General features: G+C 45.9%; 1 protein-coding gene across 8 annotated transcripts in view; it reads right to left on the bottom strand.

Annotated features, from left to right (window-relative positions):
• SEPT11 (septin 11) overlaps positions 1-25746 on the bottom strand; it is a 104614-nt gene extending 78868 nt beyond the window's left edge. For 4 of the 8 annotated variants that reach the window (XM_018049614.1, XM_018049616.1, XM_018049615.1 and 1 more), the window contains exon 1: positions 25544-25746. In XM_018049614.1, the coding sequence (XP_017905103.1) occupies positions 25544-25570 (27 nt within the window). In that variant the 5' untranslated portion in view covers positions 25571-25746. The remainder of the gene's footprint in view (positions 1-25543) is intronic. The other 4 variants (XM_018049619.1, XM_018049620.1, XM_018049613.1 and 1 more) reach the window with 1 other exon arrangement.

The following is a 27476-nucleotide window of genomic DNA, read 5'->3' as shown; positions in this document are numbered from 1 at the left end:
GAGCTTTCAGACGGTGTCCTGGGTCGTCTGTAAGGCATTAATTCATTCTCTAGTCCACAGGCTGGAGGTGTGCACGTGTGCAGCGCCAACAGTAACTCGAGCTGTGTTATGTAAGTCTTTCACAAGGACTTTTTTTTTTCTACAAAGGATGACTCACCATAAATATTCAACTGCACTGAAGACCCAAGTTAAACTGGATTCATTGCATCTGTAGCTCCAAAACTGTTAAGGTTTTTTCTACCATAGTCAGTGACCAGGGTCCCAAACATGAGATCAGCAATTGGAAAGGGATTTGGGCTTTCCTCTGCTGGGTCATGGAAAACCAAAGAATATGCCTACAAACTAGAACGCCTCTGTTCTGCTGTCCTTGGGTTTGCAGGATGAACAGAAGTCAGAGGATTTGGCTCCTGTTCTGAGTCTCTGGGCCGTAAGCAGGTCACTGACTCTCCTGGGTCTGGGCTCCCTTCTCTGTACACTGAAAGGGCTGGATGAGATGGTTTCTTTCAAAGGCATTCCTGCTTGAACGCTCTCTGAAAACCCAAGCTGCAAAAACCTGCAGCGGTGTTCAGTTTGCCCTCCACAGCATCTAGACGGCTTGGCGGAGAGTCAGTGCTCAACATGGGTCACTGAACTGTCAACAGCCTGCAACTACCAGAGCTAAAGGGGCAGGTTCAATAAGGAGGAGGAGGGAGGGAGAGTCCACAAGGACAGCCAGGATGTTTTAATCCTGATTTCAGCTGCTAGGGTAAAAACTCATGGACACACTGCCAATTCTAGATGGAGGAGAACCTATTCTTGAGGCTTAAATGGGGGGCTACACCTAGGTGATCAAAGGGACACGGCCATCGTAAGAAAACATGACCAAAAGCCAGCAGCAGTCTTCCTGGGGCTCAAATAAACTTTTCTATTTTTCTAGAGGCCGCAGAGATGTCTTCATCTACAAGGGGAGGTAAAAGTGGTATCAATTCACCAAAATCCTCAGAGATAAGAATGTAAGATTTCCCCGAGGCACAATGAAATAGTAACAGGACCACCGCCCTGGAAATAGTGACTTATTGCTTGAAATCTATAAAATAGTGAACATTCAGAAGGTACCATCTATCCACCAGGCACAAATGCTTTCCATGCATTCAAGTTTACATCCTCAGAACCCTGTAAGTTAGATGATATTATCCTCATTTTACAGAGGTGGACATTAAGTCATAAGGATACAAAGAAACCTGGCCAAGGTCTCATAGGAAATAAGCAACAAAACCTGGATTTTTAACCTGTGGTGTTGGAGAACTCGTGAGAGTCCCTTGGACTGCAAGGAGATCCAACCAGTCCATTCTAAAGGAGATCAGTCCTGGGTGTTCTTTGGAAGGAATGATGCTAAAGCTGAAACTCCAATACTTTGGCCACCTCATGCGAAGAGTTGACTCATTGGAAAAGACTGTGATGCTTGGAGGGATTGGGGGCAGGAGAAGAAGGGGACGACAGAGGATGAGATGGCTGGATGGCACCACTGACTCAATGGACGTGAGTTTGAGTGAACTCCGGGAGTTGGTGATGGACAGGGAGGCCTGGCGTGCTGCAATTCATGGGGTCGCAAAGAGTCGGACACGACTGAGCGACTGAAGTGAAGTGAACAGTAGGGAATTATGTCAGTGACTCACCTCAGCACTAGTTCCATATAAACAGACTGCAGTTTCCTGTTTGCTTGCTATGTGTCATGTTTTCACTAAAGTAGAAGGCTATGGGACTCCCCTGGTGGTCCAGCAGTTAAGACTCCATGCTTCCACTGCAGGGGGCTCGGGTTCAACCCCTGGTCGGGGAACTAGGACCTGCATGCTGTGTGGTATGGACAAAAAAAAATTGTTTTTAATTAAAATATAAACAAAGTAAAACAGTATGTTTGGGTCGTCCTGATGAAATATGTGCTGAGGTGGGGAGTGGACTGTTGAGGAGCCCTGGGGAGATGGCCATGCTCTGAGTGTCCCCTCAAGTGTATGTGGACACATGCAGGGCTTCCCCGGTGGCCTAGTGGTTAAGAATCCTCCTACCAGTGCAGGGGACCCAGGTTCGATCCCTGGCCAGGGAAGATCCCACAGGCTGTGGAGCACCTGAGCCCATGTGCCAGTTCTGAGCCCTCGCTCTAGAACCCAGGCAACTAGAGCCCGTGCTCTGCAACAAGAGACTCCACCATGCTGAACAGCCCATGCACCACAACTAGAAAGGGCCCCCACGCAGCAATGAAGACCCCCACACAGCCAAAAGAGAATACATAAATCTTAAAAAAATTAAAAAAAGAAAAAATACACACGCAGAGAAGTTCATCCAGTCCCCTTGCACCACAGCAGCATGGAGCTGACCTGTGGCCTGAGTAGAGGGTTGCTGGAGAGCCAAGCCAGGGCTTGGAAGGAGAGAATAACCTGTTCGTCACCTTGCAGACCCTTCATTGACATCAGTGGCACTAGTGGTACAGAACCTGCCTGCCTATACAGGGAGACGTGGGTTCGACCCGTGAGTCAGGAAAGAACCCTGGAAAAGGAAATGGCAACCCACTCCTTGGGTTTCTTGCCTGGAGAATTCTATGGACAGAGGAGCCTGGTGGGCTACAGTCCATGGGGTTGCAAAGAGACACAACTGAAGTGCCTTAGCACACAGACACACACATATACACACACCCCCTTTGCAGAAGGTACCAAAGCCTGCATAGAAAAGCAGGGCCCCCAGAAGTGAAGTGGCTTTTTTTTTTTTAAGGGTTTCCAGTGAAAAAGCCCTTCAGAAACTTCTCCCTCCCACTGAGAGCAACGAACTCCAGCCCTGCCAGCAGATGCTTGATAGAGCCCAATTTCACGGCAGAACAGCCACGGTCATCAACGACAAGGACTCATCATGCATCACCTTCACAAGTACTTTATTATTAAAAATGTGTAACAATCACATCTAATTGGTCCTAAGGTCAGAAAACACTGAATTCAAATCCTGGTCCCATTTACTTACTTACTTTGGGAAGGTTATTTATCCTTCTTGAGCCTGTCTCCTCATTCGGAAAATAATACACCTCCTGCTCAGGAGTTTATCAATGAAATGAGATAATGCATATAAAGTGCTTAGGCACAGCACCTGCTGTACAGTGAGTGTTCAACATTATTACTCATTATTTTCAATAAAATACTTAGATCAATAAAGCTGGAAATAACCCAAGTGAAATGAGCATTAAAATGGGATCTCTTCCCCCTCAAACAACACGTTTCTAACTCAGAGACCCCATCACTAACTCAAGGCCTCCCTTGCTTATCCTCCATCTAGTCCAGTGTGTACTGAACTGCTAATGACAAGTTAGGTGTTAACTGTCTCATAAAAGTTTCTTCAAATCACAGAGCTTTAAATGCCTGTGCCCCTCCAAAAGGCCTGGATCTTGGGTTCCTTGTCACATCTTAGGTTCCAAGCTCTTCCCTTTCTGTCTCTTCTTCGAGTTGTTTCTAATTTATTAGTTCAGGACATCTCCCACTGGATGAATGGACTCTGTTTCTCAACAGTTGCTACATTCTTGTCCCCTTTAAATTACTGAGCAAAAGACAAAACAGTTGTTAAACATAATTAAATGAACTTCAGTGAAAAGGGAGCTCAAGATTTCCCAAACAAGACACTCAAATACAAACCAAAAAGAAGATGGTGCAATTGAAGCTTCTATATAACAAGACACCAGAAAGAAAAGTAAAGATTCAAGGCAGACTGAGAGAAGATTATTTCCACATATAAAAAGGATGAATGTCAACAGGACAAAGAGAAATAGCCCAAGTGGGGGCAGAGGAGGGGAAGGCAAGGAGGTCATTCACAGAGAAATGACAACAAATGCCCAATGGCCACACAAAAAGAAGTTCAACCTCACTACAACCATGGTAGTTAAATATTGTAACCACCTAGAGGTTGCTGTTTTATCTCGTGAAGCCACTGGCCATCTTTATTAAGAATTACTTTAGAAAAGTAATTATGTTCCCATATTTTAAAAGGCCATTTTTTACAGGGCTGCATGAAGCTGGACAGAAAAAAGACACTGTCATCCCCATGCACCAGCCCCAAGCAAGCTGCACCCTACGTCAGACATGGACTGGCGATTCAATTCTTACATGACAGTATACATGTTAGAATTCCCATTCTCCCAAATCATCCCACCCTCTCCCTCTCCCTCTGACCCAGAGAGATGTTGTGGGGAGGGAGGTGGGAGGGAGGTTCATGTTTGGGAACGCATGTAAGAATTAAAGATTTTAAAATTTAAAAAATAAAAAAAATTTAAAAAATTAAAAAAAGAAAAAAAGAAAAAAGACACTGTGACAGCCACTTGGCATTTCACACCCAGACCCGCACTGGCTCATTCTCTTTTTTTTTTTTTAATGTGGACCATTTTTAAAGTCTTTATTGACTTTGTTACAATTTTGCTTCTGTTTTTTATGTTTTGGTTTTTTTGGCCACAAGGCATGTGGGATTTTAGCTCCCTGACCAGGGATCAAACTTGCATCCTGTGCATTGGAAGAAGTCTTAAATCACTGGACTATCAGGGAAGTCCCCCAATCTTCCTTTAAGATAAACAGTATACTACTGAATAGCCCTGAAGTTGTCCATTTTCAGATGTTTTCCTTTTTCCCAAGTGAATACTACCCCTCTAAAAATCTCATAAAATCTTGGCATATTCTTAAGTATTGCACTGCACCCAGCCAACAGTTAAAAATCATAACTAAAGAGTACTTAGGGGAAACAAGTACTTCAATATTTTGTTCCAGACCAATGCATAAAGTGATTTAAATTGAGAAAGTAATTAGTGTTACCTTTCACCCACATATATCTTGGGCAGGTCTACATGAAGTAGGCGGTGCCATTTTTAATGGGCTTCCCAGGAGGTGCGAGTAGTAAAGAACCCACCTGCCAATGTGTAAGAGATGTGGGTTCAATCCCTGGGTCGGAAAGATCCCCTGGAGGAGGGCATGGCAACCCACACCAGTATCCTTACTTGGAGAATCCCATAGACAGAGGAGCCTGGTGGGTTACTGTCCATGGTGTCACCGAGTAAGACCTAACTGAAACGACTTAGCAAGCAGGCACACACTTATCTTAAACGTGTCAGCTACAAACTGGCACTTGCCAAGAGCATTTGCCAGCGATTGAACAAGAAGGGCATCTGCCATCTGCCTCTGCGGGAATTGAACCCTATGCTGCTGCAGCTGGCGACTCATCAACACCCCCCGAGGGGAACTCAGGGTGGAGAGTGAGATACTCTGTGCTCCACAGAAACTGGTGGAACGGGTCTTCAGATGGATATTTTCAGGAACTGATTTCATGATCCAAATCCTTGCTTCTCTTCCAAATCTAGAAAAGCACTAAATCCCTTCATGGTGACATCAGCTCCTTGTGACTAGCAGGAAACCTTTTGTAAAGTAAGTGCTTGATTACACTGAACTCCCCCCCCTCACCAAAATCTTATATATTGACCTTTCCCCAGTACTTCTTTGGGGCTTCTCTGGTGGTTCAGTGGTAAAAAAAAATCCGCCTGCCAGTGCAGGAGAGGTGAGTTCAACCCCTGGGTCAGGAAGGTTTCCTGGAGAAGGCAATGGCACCCCACTCCAGTACTCTTGCCTGGAAAATCCCATGGACGGAGGAGCCTGGTGGGCTGCAGTCCATGGGGTCGCTAAGAGTCGGACACGACTGAGCGACTTCACTTTCACTTTTCACTTTCACACACTGCAGAAGGAAACGGCAACCCACTCCAGTGTTTTTGCCTGGAGAATCCCAGGGACGGGGGAGCCTGGCGGGCTGCTGTCTATGGGGTCACACAGAGTCGGACACGACTGAAGCGACTTAGCAGCAGCAGCAGCAGCAGCATAGGCTTGTGATGTAGGAGCATGCTCCTACAGAGAACCAACAGAGAAGCCCCAAAGAAGTTAGTGGGGAAAGGTCAATATATAAGATTCTGGTGAGGAGGGAGTTCAATGCAATCAATAGGAAGCGTCTGGCACAGTCTTGCCTACTGTAAGCAATTTCATTGTAAACAATATTTAAAATGTTTTTCCCTATCAATTCAATGTCAACTCCACTAGACATTTAAGGATGCCTATGTAAGAAACACATAGATTTCATACACAAACTTTAAAAATGTAGGTATTTATTGTCCCAGTGAATCCTGTAGTCTCATTTCCACAGGATAAAGACCACCATGAATAACCACTTCACGCTATTATTGCTAGAACTTTCACCAACCACACTGGCAGCTCTCTGGAAAGTAATAAGTAATGAACATGGAAAGACTGAAACCAGCCCACCAATTTTCACACAGAAGCGCTTCAGGGATCACTGTATACATATACTTTCAATAATTAGGAAAAACACGCCCAGAGGAAGGCCCTGAATGCAATACCGAAGAAAACCAGCTGTACCATTTACGGAGGCCACCTCACCCAGTCTCTCTGCAGTATCTTCTGATGGGCAGGAATAAATTATATTACGCTCTGTCAACCCCAACTGGTATGGCCTGAGCAACCCAGGGCTGTGAAAAATTGAGCGGAGACAAGAAACAGGTGAAGTGAAAATCAAAATCTTTAGCCCACTGCATCTGTGGTTCACTTCCCAGCCCTCTACAGCTCCCTATTGTCAGGAGCTCAACCGTTCAATAATGATGACTGAGAATTCCTGAGAAAAATTGAGTGGACCATTAAATTCTTTGTTCCGTCACCTCCTTCTAGGATGTTCTGCCATAGTAATTTTTACTGGTTAAGTCCTTCTACGTTAGGCAGAAACCTAGGCCTGTTATGGCTGAATTTATTATAGGCCTGTTATGGCAGAATTATTTTAAAATTTTTACTGAGGCTCTCTTTTGTGCCAGGTACTATTCTCTACTGTATTTAAGATACAAAAATGAAAAGGACATGAAACTTGTCATGGTACAACAAGGTATCCACTTATGATGGGACCCAAAGATAAATGAGAAATGAGTCCTCCCAACTCTGCCTGGACGAGGGGAAAGTTAAGAGGCCTGGAGAGTCTTGTAGGATGAGAAGGTGTAGACGGTGGAAGAGCCAGGGAAAGGCATTCCCGTGATGTGCAAAGCCAAAGTTGGCATGGAGATGCAGCGTCATAGGGATTAGGGGAGGAAGGCCTGCACCCCAGAAAGAATAGAGTGGCGAAGGGCAGTTATGCAGAGATAAAGTAAGAGATTCGGCCTCTCTCATACCTTTTTCCTTTGGAAAACCTTTTATACCAATAAAAGAAAAAAAAAAAAGAAGTTAGTCGCTCAGTTTTGTCTGACTCTTTGCAACACCATGGACTGTAGCCCGCCAAGCTCCTCTGTCCGTAGAATTCTTTGGGGGCAGGGGAGTCATTCCCTTCTCCAGGGAATCTTCCAGACCCAGGGATCGAACCTGGGTCTTCTGCACTGTGGACAGATTCCTTACCATCTGAGCACCAGGGAAGCTCTACACCGGTAAAAGGACTCCTTAGTTCTACAGCTCATATACAAGTACTATAAAATGAGTTAAGAACTGAGTAAAAGCGTGGACTTGAAGAGTCCAAACGAGCTGAGATGTTAGAAGTGAATTTCTAACTAATCCTCTGATTCAGAGGAGTACAGAAAAATCCTATCTCCAAGTTGCTCTTTGTGGTGGCTCTCTCATATTTATGCAGCTGCAGTGCATGCTGACCTTTACGAGCCATGAATTTGGTAGAGACTGGCTTTCTCCTATTGCCTGGATCTGGGGTGGATTTCTTTTTTTTAATTTCTTAAGAAAAATGAGTATACATTTTTAATTCCCTTGATGCCTGAAGTCAAAAGATTTATTCTCTGTTGTCAGAGGTCTGAAATATTATTGAGATCATAACATCTCTCAAGTAAAAATTTCAGAACATCTCTGGAAAATTTCAAAATCTCTCTGAAAAATTTCAGAGTTAAGCTCTCATTTTATACTTATTTTCAGAACCTGAAAAATGCCAAGATGCCACTTCTTTTACAGAAGTTGGTTTGACAAAGGCAATCAGTGGATTTGATTTACAAAACTAGCAGAAGAAAAAGTCTAAAGTTTAGAACACTGCTTTCTGTGAGCCCACTCACCACCCCGCATCACCACGACCATGGCCAAATCCAGTTAGGATTAAATTACAGTAACAGGGCAATGTTTCCAAAAGTTTCAAATCCTCAATACAAGTTGTAACATTACTATGACTGCCTATCAAACTATGCTGCTGTGAACCAAGACTTCCATTCCAACTAGCTTCTGTTGGCCTGAAAACTTAGACAAATCTAGCATCTGACTTCAGCTGGACAGTCTTTTCTTCAAGGCAAGGGAGGCTTTTCAAGCCAAACAGAACATGTGGAAGGAAGACTGTTCCACGTGTGCACAGGGAGCTTTCAACCCACAGCTCTCAGTAAAAGTGTCCCAGCAGAAGTGCTTAAGCCGGATAAACTGAGAAGAGCTGAACGGTCAGTGACCACGGAAAATGCTAAGGATAGTTTTAGAAGACGGGGAAGATGGCCCAGTATAAGATGGCCCTTGAATAACCCAGGGGTTAATCCTCATATAATTTATAGCCAGCCCTCCATACCAGTGGTTTCTCTGCATCCTTGGATTCAACCAACTACAGATGTATAGTGCTGCAATATTTACTACTGAAAAATATCCACTTCTAAGGGGACCTGTGCAGTTCAAATCCTTGTTGCTCAAGGGTCAACTGTACTTAATTACCCTTCTGTCAAGTTACTATCCTGACTCACAGGAAACTAGCATATTCATAGCTTAGAAACAGCTGAAATCAACTAGTTCATGTGGTTGAACCCACCAGCAGGAAATAGGACACAATTAAAGGTAATTAATTGCCACATTTTTCTTTAATTTTCTCTATTTTTGGCTGCATTGGATCTTTGTTGCTTTGTGTGGGCTTTCCCTAGTTGCAGCAAAGGGTGGCTTCTCTTGTTGCGGGGCATGGTCTCCAGGGAGCACAGGACTCAGTAGCCATGTCACACGGGCTTGAGAGCTCAGGCTCAGGAGTTGTGGCGCACAGGCTTTCGCTGCTTCTCGGCATGTGGGATCTTTCCAGACCAGGGATGGAACCCGTCTGTCCCCTGCACTGGCAGGCAGATTCTTAGCCACTGAGCCGCCAGGGAAGTCCTGCCACATTTTTCTGTTGATGATCTAACTAGATTTTTGCTTCTTATAACCACTGGGCTTACCATGAGGCGCAGTGGTAAAGAATCAGCCCGTCAATGCAGAAGACGCAAGAGACTCAGCTTCAATCCCTGGATCAGGAAGATCCCCTGGAGCAGGAAATGGCAACCCATGCCAGTATTCTTGCCTGGAAAATTCCATGGACAGAGACGCCTGGTGGACTGCAGTCCATGAGGTCGCAAAGAGTCAGACACAACTGAGTAACTCCATATACACAACCATTAGGGAAAAGTAGTCTTTTGGAAAGAAGGGAACCAAGACTCAAAAAAACCATCACAGAAATTTTTATCATAAAAATCTTCTGATGATCAGAAGCCTCGGAAGTTGTTTTCTAAGTATTCTGTTCACCAAACATCTGCTTTTGTTTGTTTGCTTGTTTTCCAAGACTCTGATTGTCACAAATAAGTCCTAGAAAAAACATTTTCCTCCAGGCAGGAAGAACAGAGGAGAAGCGGGAGTGCTGGCTTCCTGCTGGGTGGGGAAGGGTAAATGAGAAACTTCAGTCTCAGCCCAACTCCCCAGAACTCGACTTTCCATCTCAAAGGCAGGCCCTGATGAGGTGACCTCTAAAGTCCCTCCTGGCTCCAGCACTAACAATTTCTTGAAATCTGGTAACAGACCTTATTCTACCTGTATCCACTTGCGTTTTACATCATCCTACTGCCAAGCTCATAAATTATTTCACAGCCTGTAAGGAACAGCCATTAACTGTCACTGGACCTCAACCAACATGAAAAAAAGAAAAAAAAAAAATCCAACCCCATTCACTATGTATAGCAAATATTTTCGCAGAGGAGGATTTGCATGGGACACCACACTCTCAAGAAGGCCTCCCACTCCCTCCGCCGTGGATCCTGGTCACACCACACAACTCTGGTTGTATTTCTCCCAAACGGATCCAACCTGTCTGGACAGATCCTTTGAAGGACACAATGTACAAGTTTTGCTGCTGCCTTCAAACTATGCAGACATTCTCATATCAGAACCCAAGGAAGTGCTTCTGTTTTAAAAACCAGCGTATTTCCCACACAAAGTGCTTTAATTGGTCAAATGTTAAAGCATTCTAAAAGACATACCAAAACAAAATTTAAAACCTTGAATGATTTCTTTATTCAAATACAAGAAAAATAAATGAATTATTTCCAGTGGAAATCAGACTGCAAGCTGGCAGGCACAGCCCGTGAACATGTGTATGCGGCCCACACAGTATTTTAAAATATCTGATTCAGTTGCCAGCATTTTCAGACGGGAAGATTTCACTTCAAATTCTTAAATGTCCACCTTCTCTTGAAAAATTGAAAACTATGATACTTCTAACACCCTCATTTCAACAGCTAAAATCAAGAGGTGGCCCATGCTTGGGCATTAATAGTAATTTAAATGAAGAATCGGAGCGTTGTCCCTTTTGGTCCTTTTTTTTATCTCCAACAAATGAACCAAACAATGAAGCTCCCCATGGTCAAAGATGGTTTGATGCATCAGTATCTCTCCCTTACTGTTTCACCATGTCTCCCTTACTATCTCTCCATGCCATAAATAATTCACTCCGGGACAAAATTGAGGAAGGTGGCTTGGATGGCAAAGAATCTGCCTGCAATGTAGGAGACTCGGGTTCGAACTCTGGGTCAGGAAGATCCCCTGCAGAAGGGAATGGCTACCCACTCCAATATTCTTGCCTGGGAAATCCCATGGACAGAGGAGCCTAGTGGGCTACAGTTTATGGGGTCACAAAGAGCCGGACACAACTGAGTGACTAACACTTTAAAGACTGCTAGACTGCTAGTAAATCACAGTAAACCGTGGCTCGTAGCTATTTCAAAGAGAACATGTAAGGTAAACTTCTATTTCTTATTAGTGTTATGGCTGCATTAACTTTGACATTTTTCTAATGGTAATTAAGTATAAGAATGCTTGAGATCTAGATTATATGAATTTATTTTCTTTTTCAAGGCATGTTATTGCTAGATACATTTATCTAGCAATAAAATAAAATAAAAAAAATAAAAGAACCTGCTACTCTTGCTAATCTTATGTCCTCTTTACTGAAAATAGTTGCTATATTCTCCTAATCAGGTCACAGTCATTTTAAAAGCCTTAATAGTTTGTCTCTATCCTGTACGAAAAGGACAGAGCAACTGATTTGACAAATCATCTCCCTAAATCTTGCCCTACCAGGGATTCAAGTATCTCTTGTCAAGTGGAGATAAGGAGGCTCATTTCATGCGAGTATTATGCGCAAAATGGCATAAATCTTGACTCCTGGCAACATGTATATGTAGGGTATTAACCAGCTATTCACTGTCTCCACAAACCATGAGATAAAAACTAACTGGAGATGATGAGATCAGACAAAGCTCTTCCCTCCCTCCCAGGAATGTGGTTAACAAAAGACCAAAGGACACAAAGGGCAGACTCAGAGACACGGAAAAGGGACAGCATCCTGTTGCAACTCGGGGCTTGCAGTTGTTCAAAATGTTGCTAACATCTTTAATAGCTCTTCTTCTAAAGCATATTATCTTTCTCCATCAAAGGACAGCTGAGCCAAGGCCTGGATGCATTTCTGATGATATGAGATCCTTTTACCATCACAAATTCATTCCCCTTGAATCCTGAGATCATAAGTATAGGGTTCCAAATTTAGAATATACATATGCTGCACTCTATCCTAAGGAAGAAAATCATTATTAGCCCCTAAATTGAACTACAAAAGCACAGCAGCAATTCTTGCTTTATGTTGTGAAGGAAAAATGCACTTTTAAGTATCATTGATGCCAGCACTATTTCCTCCAGTGTGTCCATATGACCAAAATGTGCTGCGACAAGGGTTTCTTTTATAAACAGAAATATAAAAAACAAACAGGCATTTCCTATAATAATCTGTACCAGAAACAGGCATCGATTTTCAGCCCCAAAGATAAAATTTTCATAAATGACTTCTTCATACTTTTATAGAAACATTTCCCTCCAACAAGAATATCTGCAAAACTACAAGCAGATTTAGAAATAATGTATCTGCTCTAACAGAGATCATAAGAATCTGGCATTTTGAAAAGTAGGTAGGCACAACAGAGGTCTGTTTAGTGAAAGCTGTAGTTTTTCCAGTAGCTATGTAAGGATGTGAGAGTTGGACCATAAAGAAGGCTAAGGGCCAAAGAATTGATGCTTTTGAACTGTGGAGCAGAAGAAGATGCTTGAGAGTTCCTTGGACAAGGAGATCAAACCAGTCAATCCTAAAAGAAATCAACCCTGAACATTCATTGGAAGGACTGATGCTGAAGCTCCAATACTTTGGCCACCTGAGACGGAGAGCTGACTCATTGGTAAAGACCGTGATGCTGGGAAAGACTGAAGGCAAAAGGAGAAGAGGGCAGCAGAGGATGAGATGGTTAGACAGCATCACTGATTCAACAGACATGAATTTGAACAAATTCCAGGGGATAGTCAGTGAAGGACAGGGAAGCCTCGTGTGCTGCAGCCCAGAAGAATCTGACATGACTTAGCAACTGAACAACAACACAAGGAGTGACTTAGTGCTGCAAGCTTTAACTTAGCCAATCAGTCCATCTGGCAAGTGACAGAGAGTTCTGGACTCAATGTGAAGTGAAGTGAAGTGAAATCGCTCAGTCGTGTCCGACTCTTTGCGATCCCATGGACTGCAGCCTACCAGGCTCCTCCGTCCATGGGCTTCTCCAGGTAAGAATACTGGAGTGGGTTGAGCTCCCATCAAGCTATCACTCTCTGGAACCAAGTGATGGGAGGAGACTGGGCTAAAGAAAAAGATCCTCACCCTCCTTTCCACCTTTTTACAGATCCTATGACTCTATAGCACTGCTGGCATTCAATTAAGCTCAATGATAAATACTGTATGTGAATAATGTTTGAATGTTTAAATTACCCATGAACTCAAAGTTCACAGTAAGCACAGGTAAACATGGCCTGGTACAGTGACTGTTCAATCTCTGGGCTCAAGCTTGGCTTTTTTCTGATTATGATAGTGATGAAATGTTTCAAGCATACAAAACATAACACATCTGTATACTCATTACCTAGCTTCATCAAACCATAGCTTTTCCCATCCATATACTTCAAGTCTTTTTTAAAATCATAGATACATTTGAAGATCCCGGAGTACCTCTCTGGTACCATTCCCCTACTTTCCCAGATCACCTTCCTAGTTTTTAAAACAAAATAAGATTGGACTGTGCCTGGAATTTACTTCAAAATAGTCTGGGGACTGATGGGTGGGAAAGAGAAAAGAAAAGGGGAACTAGATGAACTAAGACTGGTCTGGGTGATGAGAGAATATTACAATGAACACTTCCATCCCTACTCTGCGTATGATATTTTCCTCAACAAAAAAGTTTTTTAAAATTTGAGACAGACCTCAGGTTATAAATATCTCTAGACTATACTCCTGCTGCTGCTAAGTCGCTTCAGTCGTATCCGACACTATGCGACCCCATAGACGGCAGCCCACCAGGCTCCCCCGTCCCTGGGATTCTCCAGGCAAGAACACTGGAGTGGGTTGCCATTTCCTTCTCCAGTGCATGAAAGTGAAATGGGAAAGTGAAGTCGCTCAGTCGTGTCAGACTCTTCGTGACCCCGTGGACTGCAGCCTACCAGGCTCCTCGGTCCATGGGATTTTCCAGGCAAGAGTACTGGAGACTATACTTCTAAAGGTTCACTATTCAGCAGCGCAATAGCCACTAGCCACATGTAGCTATTTAAAGCAAATGAATTAAACCAGACAAAAAATGTAATTCTGTAGTTGCACCAGCTATATTTCAAATGTTAAACAGCAACCTGTGGCTATTGGCATAGAAAGTTCTACCTGACTGTACTGGTCTGCAGCCTAGGGTGGTATCTGGAATCTCTATTTGGTAAGAAGAGGTATAACCAATAGTCAGAAGACTTGGCCTTAAGATCATCAAGTCTGAGTCCTGATCCATCAAAATGGCGGCTGATGGGCTTGGATCAAGAATAATATCTAATCAAACTACCTCACAATGTTATTTTGAAAATCAACTTTCACCCATTGAAATCTTATCACAGGGAAAATGTATACAATTGCACAACTTCAACAAGGACATCACTGCTGTCTGTGCAGCTGAGTTTAAAGGCAAAGCCAATGTGTAAATTAGCAACATTTCAAATGTATATTTTGAAAAGACCGAAAAAACCAACAAAACTGAAAAATGATTCCAGTTTTAGTTTGAAAAAAGGAGAAATCACACATTTCAGCTTCCAATTTATTAAGTTTTTCCTCCCACTGCCTTTATTTTAGAATAGAAAAACAATTTTTTACTTTTTTAAAAAAACACTTAATCTTCTCATGGTTGGGATTAAAAATTAAATCAAATTGCTGATAGAAAATTACCTAAGGTCAGTGGCAAAAATCCAGGCTGACGACTGACTATGGGCCAAGCTTTCATCTATATCTAATGAGATAATTTCTTCTTCCCAGACAGACTGAGTACATCTTTATTTTTATTTATTTACTTTTTAATTTGGGGCTATGCCATGTGGCAGGTGGGATCTTCGTTTCCCCAACCAGGGATTGAACCCAGAGCCACAGCACTGAGAGCACCCAAGTCCTAACCACTGGGCTACCAGGGAATTCCTTTCAAGATTTTGAATCTCCGTGACAGGGAGCTCCATTTGTCAAAAAAGCTTTTTGGTTCTGGCTTGGTTTAGTGGGAAAATGAGAAGGAGTAAGGTTTTGACATCTTCACTCATGCATGGTGCTGGCCCAGGCTCAGTGCCTGTTGACTTAATGAAACAGGGAAACAGGAAAGACCTTTGAGGAATAAAACAAAATCTTTAAGAAAGAAGAAGTAACATTTAGCAGTATCCCTAACTCTGCAATATGCCTACATAAATGTCTGTTATAGAAAGTCCCTGAGAATTCTCATCTCTCTCGGCTCTGACCCAGTTATAAAATCCAATTTAGACTAAGGTCTCTTCAGCTTTAAAAGCCAGCTTTGGAACGGCGGCTAGTGACAACAAATTAATTATCAGTCATTTCAATGGCTGATCTTAATTTCATATTCTCTCTTAAGTTCATAAAATACCTTAGCACTCTGTTTTCTGAATCAGGAAAACTTGATTACCAGCAACTAAAAGACTTCTTCAGCGGGCCAAGAAATAAAACTGTGCTTCAGGACCAACCAATATCCCCCAGGGGAGAAGTGATTCAAAGGTTGACTAAGGATTGGAAGAGTCTTTGAAAACAAAGAAGTACCTACTAGGTAAACAATCAAATCATTCCAGCATAGTCTCTGATTGCCCACCTACACAGAAAGTCAAACCAAATCTCAGGGTAAGAGCAAAGGTGACAAGTTTGGTGAGATTTGGAGAATGAATCAGCTTCTATGTTTCCAAATATCTCTTCCACATCAGAAACCACCTCTAAGCTAGGCTTCTACAAAGAGCCAGGATGATTTGAACAATTATCCTCAGAACTCTCAGGTAGATACATAAATTAATCTGGGCCCTTAAAATCGCCCAACATTAGTTAATAAAAAAAACTCTTTCAAGAACTGCTACCTCATTTTTCCAATCTTTGTGGACAGTGTAAACTCCCAAATTTCTCTTTTTCAAACAGTTTTAAGTTTTGGCCCAAGTTCACAGCCCAGGCATATAGCAAAAACACTTTTCGTAGCTGAGTAATATTGTAAACTAGATAGCAAGTGGGAATTTGCTATGTGACTCTGAGGCGTTCAACCTAGTGCTCTCCGACAGCCTAGAGGGGTGGGATGGGGTGGGGAATGGGAGGGAGAATCACATAGGGAGGGGACATATTCACAAGGGAGGGGACATATTAGGTATACCTGTGGCCGATTCATGTTGATGGACGGCAGAAATCAACACAATATTGTAAAGCAGTTATCCTCCAATCAAAAAACAAAAAATTTTTTTAACTTTCTAAACATATTTAAATAAAAAGGGACATCACAAGGAAAAACAAGACACACATCTTCCCTCATACATTCCGTATCTAGTTTCTAGGTAACAAAATATATGTCACTGACTTGAAACCAGTATGATAAACAAGTTAAAGCACAAACTAGGCTCCATACCCTCAGAAAAAGCAGCTGCAAACTGGGGAGTGTGAGAATTCCATTCCAAGGATCTAGGGAGGAAAGTCATAGAAAAGTTTAGGTGACGGAGAAGCCTTTTTCCTAAGACCACTTTTCACAGCAGTTTGAAGTCTGACCTCTAGTAAATAGTAAAAATCTGATAAAAGATCAGTTTGTTGTGAACCTTTTTTTTTCTTTTGATGTCCAGAGTGCTTTGTTATGTTACAAAGGTAACATGCAAGCTCCCTCATCTGCATAAGGCAAAAAAAGAGACCCAAACCAGGAAACAAGGTGTTTTCGCCCAGTTTTCCCCAAAATGCAGAAACCCGAGAAAAGAGCACGTGTGCACGCAGCTATTTTGAAAAGTGATCCCAAGGAACAGGAGTGGGGACCTGGAATAGTTTAACAGGTAGAGAGGAACACCATCTTAAAAGGATGGAGCCAGTCATTCCTGTGGGCTGCAGCCCACGTGGACCCTCTGAGGAGCCCTATCTATTAGAGGACTCCTCCAGCAGTGCTTCAGAATTGTCCAACTTAGTAACAAGAGAAGTATTTCTCTACCAGCTTGCATCCCCAGCAGTCAAAGGTGGGCCCACGGAATGGTAACAACCTTAGATATCCAGATTTGTACATAGGTCAGAATAGCTAAGCAGAACCCACGTGGCTATAGCAGAAAAGCTTAGGGAAGAAAGCTGTAGAGATGAGGTCTATGCCTGCCAGAGATCAGCACAGCACAGCTGGAATTAAAATGGACTATATCACTGAAAGCACCTGGTGTACTAACTCATTTAATCCTGTAAATCTTTGAGCAAGGTACTGTAATTACTTGGGGCTTCCCAGGCAGATCAGTGGCAAAGAATCTGCCTGCCAATGCACGAGATGCAGGAAACACTGGTTTGGTCCCTGGGTCGGGAAGATCCCCTGGAGAAGGAAATGGCAACACACGCCAGTATTCTTGCCTGAAGAATCCCATGAACAGAGGAGCCTGGTGGACTACATCCATGGGGTCACAAGCAGTGAGACACAACTGAGAGCCCACTGTAATTATTTTACAGATGAGGACTGAGAGGTAACCTTAGGTCATAAAGGAGGTCAAATGGCAGAGCTGATACCCAAGGACTCCTCCAGCAGTCTGGCTCTAGAGCCCACATTCTTAACCCAAATGCTACATCCAGTCCTCCATCCAAGTGGTCTGCAGGGACCACATCAGTGGCCGGGTGAATCTAGATTTGTAGCACAGACTGCCCTAGGCCATTCTATATAAGGGGCTTGAGCATCCATCCGCATATCTGGGGGTCCATGGGGATCCTGGAACCAGTCCCCACAGACACCAAGGGACAATTGCACTAGTATCTCTCAGTGGAGAGAAAACAACACAAAAAAGAAGGGGGTCATAGATGTATCTGCATTTAGAAACAGACAGGCCTGGGAAAAAAAGACTGATTTGGAAGCATCCTAAGGGAAATCAGCCTATCAAGCAGCTGGAAGTCCTAATGGCCTCAAAACCAGTTCCCAGAGAGTACAGTTCCAGGGCTGGGGCCACCAGAGAGCAGCACAGAAGGTCTTTGAGAAGGCCACCGCCCATCCCTCATCTGGTGATGAGGCTACTTGGAAGTTCATTGTGAAAGAACAGGAACAGTCACACTTTCAGCCTTCAGTTCATCCTGGCTGAACACTTTCTCCCTCTCTCTTCAGTTTACAAAATCCTGCAGGATTCACAGAAATCAAACAGACTGAGAGAAATCACTACCAACAGGGAGACAATTTTACAAAATAAGGACACTTGGCTCTCCAGAAGACGCCCTGACTAGGAAGGGGAACGTGTTAGTCACTCAGCTGTGTCCAACTCTTTGCAACCCCATGCGTGGACTGTAGCCCGCCAGGCTCCTCCATCCATGGAATTCTCCAGGCAAGAATACTGCAGTGGGTTGCCATTTCCTTCTCCGGGGGATCTTCCCAACCCAGGGATCAAACCCAGTTTCCTGTACTGCAGGTAGATTCTTTACTGTCTGAGCCACGAGGTATGGTGAAATCTCGCTATGGAACACCACCACTGGCCCTCCCTAGGGGAGGGTTGACTTCCCCCATCCCATCCAGCTTGGCCATGTGACCAGCAGAGCCCCTCTCTGCAGAAGACTATCCACCTCCATCCTGTTGAATTTAGAAGTGACCATTTATTTGGCCAGTGAGGTTCACATTGGCAGTGCCTCATCCAAGAGCCTGGAAAGTCGGTTCAGGGTTCAGCCTGCCTCTTTCTCCTCTGCTGCCAGACTGAGAAGAGGACAGGACACTCCCTCAGCTGGGTCCAAGGGTCAGTTCAGCATGGAGTGGATCTCAGAGGAAGCAACAGACAGGGGCTCTGCGTGAGAAACAAACCTCTGCTGGGTAAGCCACCAGATCTTGGGAGCAGTTTGTTACTTCAACAGAATTGAGCCTCCCTGACCAACACGAACAGTAGACCTGTCTGCACATCGGTTAACAGCCATGGGTTCCAAAGCCAAGTTCTCCCACTAACTGGTTGCACCAGATCAGGTGAGTGACGGCTTCTTTGTGCCTCAGTTTCCTTGCCTACAGTATTTCCTAGGAATTGTGAGGATTGAGAGAGAACTCTCTTGACAGTAATTTAAACAGAAAACACTTTAAACAGTCAAGATGCTATACAGGTTTCCCATACAGAGAAGTTATGAGTCAAGCCTTTTCCTAGCAGGTCTGAGTAAATTTAATGGGCACCCTTAATGAGATTCATGAAGTTTATACTGGCATGAAAATGGTACACAAAGGGAGATGAATGAAAAAGGATTCAGTCTTAGGAGCACCCTGGCTTTTAAGACGTGGGTCGGGAAGATCTCGTGGAGAAGGAAATGGTAACCCACTCCAGTATTCTTGCCTGGAAAATCCCATGGATGGAGGAGCCTGGTAGGCTACAGTCCATGGGGTCCCATAGAGTCAGACATGACTGAGCGACTTCACTTTCTTTCTTTCCTGTCTTCATACGATCCAATGGGTTTTTAGCTTTCTTTATGGACAACACACAATCTGAGGCGGGAGGAGTCCCAGCATTCTCCCCACCCCTCCCTTTAGGACACAGTTGCTTCAGTGTCTAATAGGACTTTAGTTCTGCCTTTTGAGGAAGAGCTCAATACAGATAACTAGACAGAGGAAGACCTGCTGATACCGTTACTGGATCCCTCCTCCTCCTCTCCCTGCCCTTCCTCAGGCTTCCTCTGTTCTTTAAGGGCTAGATTTGGCCATGAAAGGAATCAACTCCCCTGCACCTTCCCTGAAGCCTGAAGAATTAGTGCGCTGAAGAGTTTCAGTGTCTTCTATCAACCAAATGCAAGAATCTGGGACATTCTAAGTTGTGGGGCGGCTGGACAGCATCGAAAATGCTGTGCAGTCAATACCCATGTCCCGAAGAGTGTACCACGAAAGAGATGTGGTCTCTTTCCATCACCGCCCCAGCCTCCTATCTGTCCACCAATCCCCCATCTTGAATGCTGATGTCCCTGCTACACTGGATTTCCTTAAGGGGCTCTGCCTCACCTCAGAGCTTTGCACACGCTCCTTTCCCCACTTTGCTTTCCTTGCTAAATCCTAGTGCTTTCTCATCCGTTAGAGAAATTTGATGAGAGCAGCAGGAACAGCATCTCAAGTACTCACATCATAACCTCAGCACCTGCACAAAGAAAGTGCACATGAAATATCTGATAAAGCAGATGGATTAGCCAAGATGAAGCCAGATAAAGCCAAGAATGACTGCTGATGCATTAGCGTGTCGAGAGTGGTTTTGTTTTGCCACTCTCAACCTATCTGTATTACGGTGATTCTACTTCTAGGAGAAAAAAAAATTAGGAAGTAAAAAAATTCATACATTCTTTCCAAAGGAATCTTAGTCATCAAAAGTAGACACATTTTATGTCTATTTTCACAACAATTTTAACATAATAATTTTTTTTTAAAAAGGCAGGAACGAAGCTGCCCCTTGTCAGATACCAAAGATGCCCTTTTGGAGCATGAAGTCATTGCTACTTCTCCAGCGCAGCCTGGCCCCTCCATCAATACATTGCACTCTGTCCTGTGCCATCCTAGCCCAGCAGATAGACATAGTACATCCACACAACTCAACCTCCTGCATCCTCTGACCTGAGTAACATGTTCAGGTCACTCTCACTGGCATGGATCCGGAAGAGGTGGCTCTGATGCCTGGTCATATCAGGCAACAGACCCGATTTCTACCTCAGGCCAGGCCTGAGACAACGCAAACTTGCTTCTTGGAGCACTAGCATTCTTTTCAGAAATCTGTTTCACCTTAGCGCCAGTTCTGTTTCTCTGTTCAACAGCAGCTGCACTGATGGGCTGCCAACAGGCCTGAGTGGGTAGAAGAGGTATTATTTAGCTGGAAGGGAGTTTTCTGTCAATCTGGATTAAAACAAACTAACAAACCTAAAACAAAGGGGGTATCAATTATATTGCAAAGCGGTTCTCCTTGGGAAAAAGGATAGAAGCTTTGGATCTACTGGGTCTTTGTTCCAATAATGGTTCAGCTTGGCTGACTCCGGGTGAGACAGTCTAACTAAGGCTATGAAAGACAGTTCCCCCAAAATGATAAAATCCAAGAGCAATCCCTACCCTGTCCCTCCCCCAACCAAGTATAGGCCCTGTAAAGAGAAAGAGAGGCACAGAAAACTCTGTAGCTGGCTCCACAGGGAGTCAAAACCCCAGCATCATTATCAGCTGTGGCACCATCAATGAGTGGTAATAGAACTGAGTCTTCTGGTAATTAATCAAAGCAGGCCATCCAAATCATTCATTCTTTTGTCTGGACATAGACATAGGGTGGCCCCTGTGAAAGCACCAAGCATCTGTTTCCTTCACTATATGAATGTCCAATTAGTCACACAGGGTCTTCCCAGGCACACAGTTTGGTTTATTTATTTTTTACATATATCCCCTGTGTTTTGAATTTCCTTTCCTTTTATGTTGCCACAGAGCGCTGAGTAGAATGCTATACAGTAGGTTCACATCAGTTATCTATTTTATCGTTAGTGTGGTTTAGTTGCTCAGTCACGTCTGACTCTTTTGTCACCCCATGGACTATAGCCTACCAGGCTCCTCTGTCCATGGGATTTCCCAGGCAAGAATACTGGAGTGGGTTGCCATTCCTTTCTCCAAGGGATCCTCCCAACCCAGCGATGGAAAACACGCCTCCTGCACTGCAGGTTAGATTCTTTACCACAGTGTATATATGTCAATCCCAATCTCCCAATTCAACAGTTTGGTTTCTTGGTAACAGTTTATATGGTACGGGTTATGCTTGCTGGTATAAACCTCAAAAAGTGGATGAAAATAACACTCTAAGTACTGTTATATCAGGACAATGGGATTATGAGTAGCTTTGGTCTTTTAATCAATTACTTGGGTCGATTTTTCATTGTGATGTAGAAACATCATTTCTAAAGATATTTTAAAAGATAGAAAAATAATCCACAGCTTTCAAAAGATTTACTCTTTCTGCAACAACCAGAGACTTCCATGCAGGGGCCACATCCTAGAGTCATAAAAATGGCAATTTTACAACAAGGGAAAATAACTTTTCACTGCCAGTCCTCACCCTTCGGCTGAAGACAGACCGTATCTTAGGAACTGCCTATAATAACCCTCAAACTGATAATAACACTCAAACAGATAAGATCCTTCACCTGCATCATAGCTATTCACTCAGCAATAGGCACGTAATTTCCTTTCTCCCTAAATGGCTTACATACTCTGTTGAAGTTTGTTTCTGTAATACACACAGACACTAAATCTTTCAGAAAATAAAAGCTCCAGGTAAAAAGGAATTTCTCAGTTGTCCACTACTGTATCCCGAGCACCTAGAAAAGTACTGGCACAGAGGAGGTGTTCGATAAATAGTGTTAAATGAGCTAATGAACAAACATGATTTTCTATTCCTTTGGGTACAGTGAATAAAACAACAATTAAACTTGTTTCTTGAAAAAGTTTCTTGATATCATAGAGGACTCTCCACCACTGGAAAAGTTTAAACACTTCTATTAGGGATAACGCAGAAAATATTTCTGCATTGCGGAGGAGGCTGAACCAAATGACCTTTAAAACCTCTCTAAACCCCCAGACCCTATAATTTGATGAACACCACTGGGTAAGAGACAGGATCAGCTACTTAAAGCCTCTTCCCAGGTAGAGTGAATTACCATGCTCTGATTAAAATAAAGATAATAGCAGCCCTGGGACTTGGATGCCAAAATACTAACTCATCCAAAATGTGGACACATCCCTAGGGAAGAAACGCTCTTGCTAATCACCAGTCACACTCTGGAAACAGCAGATGTGCCTCAGGGGCCTCTGAGAGCCTAATACAAAAACCATTCTTGGGAAAATGGGGAAGCTAGGGGTCGAGATCAAAATGGAAATAAACAGAATCACACCAGACTGAAGCTCCTGTTGCCCAGCCAACAACAAATCCACTTGAGACGTCTCAATTTAGCCTTGAAATTAAAATGGTTATACTGAATATAACCACTTCAGAAGACAGAAAATACTACCTCTGATATGTAAAGATTTTTGCTCAGTAAAATGTCGTATTTACTTGGGATATCAGATTAAGATATTCAAGTCCAAGAATCTCAGTCTCAAGTTGAGAGCAACTTATTTTGACTGAACTTTTCTTCAATCTGAACGAGAGAGGCAGTTTGTAGGGAAAGGAGATTTGTTCATGGTTTCCTAAACAAGTTTAAAAAAAAAAAAAACTGATTCTAAAGGAGTAACTGAGGACATCACAGTCACAATCAATTTTAGAGTAATTCTTTTCTCTCAACGCACCCTTCCCTCCTTTTGTTCAAATCACAGACTAGATAAGGCAAAAGGAGGGGGCAGCGAATTCTACCATCAAGGACTCTATAAAGAGACCTTGGGGCTGGGTTTGGAGAATCTTTTGCGTTCACTGGGGCTGTTTTGAAGACCTAAGTGCAAATACTACACTAAGACAGTACCTGAATGAACAAAGTGAAACCATTCAACAATTCCTTGCAAGTTGCATGAAAAGATTTTGTAACTTTGCAGTCAACTCCTGATCACCGCTACCACAACTTGATCCAGAAAAAGTCCTCTGTTTTCAAACTGTAAGTAATTTAATCTTAATTCTAGTGACAACAGGGAATGTGCAGAGAAGGCAGGCACCTCCTCTGTGCACATATACTTTGTAAAGTCGCCTCTGTTTTTGAATGAGCAAGGTCTTACACAAGAATTCTGAGGGATTAAGTTCACATCTGGTTGGCAGACCTGGTGTTGGATATGATTACCGCCACACAACTGAGTCTTAAATCCACATACTGTTCCTATTTAGCTGACATATATGAACTAACTAATTTATAGAAAATGTGCAGCAAATTATTTCTTCCACCTCCCCCTTGCCCCAAGAATGCACCAGCAATAGGTGTCACTGAAAGACATCCTCCCCCTACACACACAGAATATTTGCATTCCTAGCCACTGTCCAATTATCTTGTTATTTTAGTTATCTGAATCACTGCTCTGGAAATGAGAGAGAGAGAGAGACTCTGTGTGTGTGTGTGTGTGTGTGTGTGTGTGTGTGTGTTGGGGAAGGGGGTGGGGTAGGGGGATGGGGTGGTAATTTAACCAGATGAACTTGACCTCTCTGGACCTCAATTTTCTCACCAGAAAAATAAAGGGATCAGCCCAGAGACTTTGCAAATCCCTCAGTAACAACAATCTATGACCACTAATTATCAAGAGGAGACCTGAATTCTTAAGAGTATGTCAATTAATATTAGAGGTTAAAATGCCTACAAGACCCACAGTTACGCTTCAATACGACCAGTGCCCAGGTTCCGACGGTGGAGAGTGCCTTTGAAAACATCCCTCGCAGCTGAACCACCAAACCAGGTTAGAACCCGGAGAGGGACTCCGCTAAATGATGAGGAAGGGGTGCAAAAAGAGAGGGTATCTGGTGGGGGGGAAGATGCAAGAAGAGCCGGGGTGGGGGGCGGGTGGGAAATCTGAGAGCAGTCTTGCATTTTGCATTTCTGGGCTTTCAGAGCTTCCAGGATCTCCCGGAGACTCGGGTCTATACCTACAAACCCTCTGCAGCCACCACCTGCAGCTACACAGCGGTGAGCAGGCGAAGAAGAGGAAAGGAACCGGCGGGGACAGAGCGGGAAGAGCCGCTCTCAGAGAGCCCACAAAGCCCGTGGGACGAAAATGGACTTTTGAACAGCGCCAAAGAAAGGGGGAAAGAGAAAGAAAACGGACTCCGCCCTCCCCACCCGGCTCTGCTCCTTTCAGTTAAAAAAAAAAAAAAAGAAAAGGCCGCCGCCGCCCCAATCCCTTCGCCCTTCACCCGGGATGAGGAGCCCGGCTGAAGCCGCGCCCTTTTAGTCCCGCTGCCGTCCAGGCCGGGTCCGGAGTCGCCCACTGAGCCCTGCACCCCCCGCCCCGCCCGCAAACTCGCGGCCTGAGCATCCCCTTCCCTCCCTCCCTCCCCGGCTCCCTCGCCCCAATCCCGGGGCACCCGATTCTCCACGCACCCGCCATCCCTTCCTCTTCCCGCGCCCCCGCCTCCGGCCTTCCAACCGCAGAGCGCTTTAAGACTTTCACCCACCCGGACAAGGGGGCCCTTTGAAAACTTTGTCTGTGTATCTAAGGCTTTTGTCCACATCCTGGGCAGGGCCCGGTTACCGGCGTGGGTGCCGGGTGGTGTCCGGAATCTCTCAGGGCACTGGGGAAGCCACCACGGAAATCCCTCTCCTTTATTTTTGAGCCGGTTTCTGCCACCCTAAGGCACGGCGCTTGAACTAACAATTCCCACGCCCTGGTCGCCCCTCCGCGCGGGGGAGCCGGGAGGAAAGCCCCGCACCCGGCGCCTTTCTCCACCGCCACCAGAGAAAAGGTGTACGCGGGGAGAGGGAGGCAGCCGAGAAACACCGTGGCCAAAACGACCCCGTTAAAAGAAAAAACAAAAAACAGGGAAGGGGTCCTTTTTCTCCCACATCCCCAGAACCGGGGCGATCCACTGTTGCATCACGTAGTAGCCGAGCCTCCCGGCTCCTCGCCCTCCCCTTCGCCCCAGACGCGCGCCCAAATTCATACACACACCTAGAGCCACCGCCGCAGCCGTCCCGCGCCCCGGCCCCGGCCCCCGGGGTCCCCGCCGATACCCTCCCGCCAGCGGGAACCCCCCACCCCGACCAGCGCCGGAGGAGAGGCGGACGAGGAAAGCGAGGCCCCAGCACTCACAGATGGTCTCCCCACGGCCACGGCCATCGCGGCGGCGGCAGCGGCTCTGGCTGCGCCCGGGTGCTCTCCGCCAACACTAGCGGCTGCTGCTCGGGCTCCGGCTCGGGCTCGCCACCCCCGCGCCTCCCTGGCGGCTGCGCTCTGCTTGCGCCCGGCTCCCGCGCGCCACCAGCAGCATCTGCTGCCCCCACGCCGCCGCCCCTCCCGCTTTATTAGAGCAACATGGCCACCCGCCTGGAAGGGACCATTTGCTTCCCCAGGAAGGGGTGTGAGCCGGCGCGCCCTGGCTGAGGCGGTGGGAGGGAGGAGGATGGGCGGGTCTCCAACCCGGGTCAGCCGGCCCCAGCCGCAGGGCTCGCCCTCCCCGAATGGAGCGATCGGCTCCGACAGGACCCGCTCCTGTGCCACCGCGAGCGCCCCCCAACCCTGTGCTCTGCCCGCCACCCCCCGTTCCACCACGTGCTGGAGTCCGAGTAAAAGCCTGGGCGCAGAGGTCCCTGCCCTGGGTCCTGCCACGCGCTTCCCCAAGCTGGTAGTTGGAGCGGCTGCGAAGTGGGAGATGGGGCCCTGGGGCGAGACAGGTCCACGCGGACAGCATCTCGCCGAGAGTTAGCCCCGGGCAAGCACGCCCCCCTCGGAGGAACAGGCTTGAAAGGGGAGTGGGTCACTAGGGAGAGCGGCGGGCGACCGAAGTGGGGCTGGGCAGACCCCTGCGAGGGGAGAGTTGCCCCTCCACAATTCTCTCCTAAGGGAGAGACTCAAAGGCAGGCAGCTGGAAGCTGTCACTGTCGCACGCGGCCGGGTAGGCGACCCCACCGAAGAGGAAGAGGCCGGAGTAGAGGCAGCCGTGCACCGCTAACCACCGCCTGCCAGAGAGGAAGAAAAGGACGCCTCAGCCGGAGAACGAAAGCAGCTGCTGACTGCCCTAGAGCGTGGGGCCGAGGCCTCCCCCGGGTGTAACCGGAGAGCTGGGCGCAAGTGAGGGCCTTTTTTGATCGCTGGAGACCCGACCCCACGACCCGGAGGCGGGCGCGCGGGGCGGCGGCGGCGCCAGGCGGGTGACCCTGGAGCGGGTGCGACTCCGAGCGCGTGGGACTGCAGACTGCTTTGCGGTGGGGAAGGGTTTTTCCGGGAGGTGTTGGGGCATTGCTGCGTGTCTGTGCTGCGGGAAGAACGGCAGAGTCCCGCTGCACGCGGGCTGGCACGGCGCCTCGGCCAGGGCTGGGGTGGCGAGGTGTGTTTGGAATGCTGTAGATTACCGCGGCCCCTCGTGGAGTCACGGTGGCGGGGGGAGGTGGGGTGCCTGACGACACGGTGATCGAGGATAGCGACAGGTCGGGGAGAGGGAAGCCGTTGGATCCCAGCGCAGGGAAGGTGTGGTAAGGCGATGAAGGGCTGTCTGTGATCAGCCCACGGCTTTGAGCCCTTGGGAAATCCTGGGCCTATTGAATTAGGTGAAAAGACAAACCGCCTCTTCAGACTGGGGCGCCTCAGAGTCTGAGCTGAGACTTCAACTAGCTGGGTTTCTCGGGGCCTAGGGCTTGCCGCTCCAGCTGTCTCTGCCCCCAAGGGTGCAGGATTCAAACTCGCTGCGCCACCTTTGACTAAGTGTTGAGTGGGCTCCGGGTGCGCTTCCCGCTGCTGCGAGACAGACACTAGGTTGCCCCGGGAGGGGTCGAGGGGCTAGAGGCAACCCAGGCTGAAGTCCATCCGCAGGATGCCGATGGGACCCCCCGGAATGAGCATACGATGAAAGAGCTCTCAGTGAAAGGGTTCCTAGCTGGTTCAAGCGATGAAGACCCCGCCTGCCAATTCAGGAGCCACTGTTCCATCCCAAGGTGGAGAAGATCCTCTGGAGGGAGAAATGGCAATCCACTCCAGTATTCTTGCCGGAAAAATCCCACGGACACAGGAGCCTGGCTGGCCAGCGAAG

This window comes from Capra hircus, chromosome 6 (genome assembly GCF_001704415.2).
Source record: "Capra hircus breed San Clemente chromosome 6, ASM170441v1, whole genome shotgun sequence".
NCBI lineage: Eukaryota > Metazoa > Chordata > Mammalia > Artiodactyla > Bovidae > Capra > Capra hircus.
This window is presented reverse-complemented; position numbering and strand designations above follow the sequence as displayed.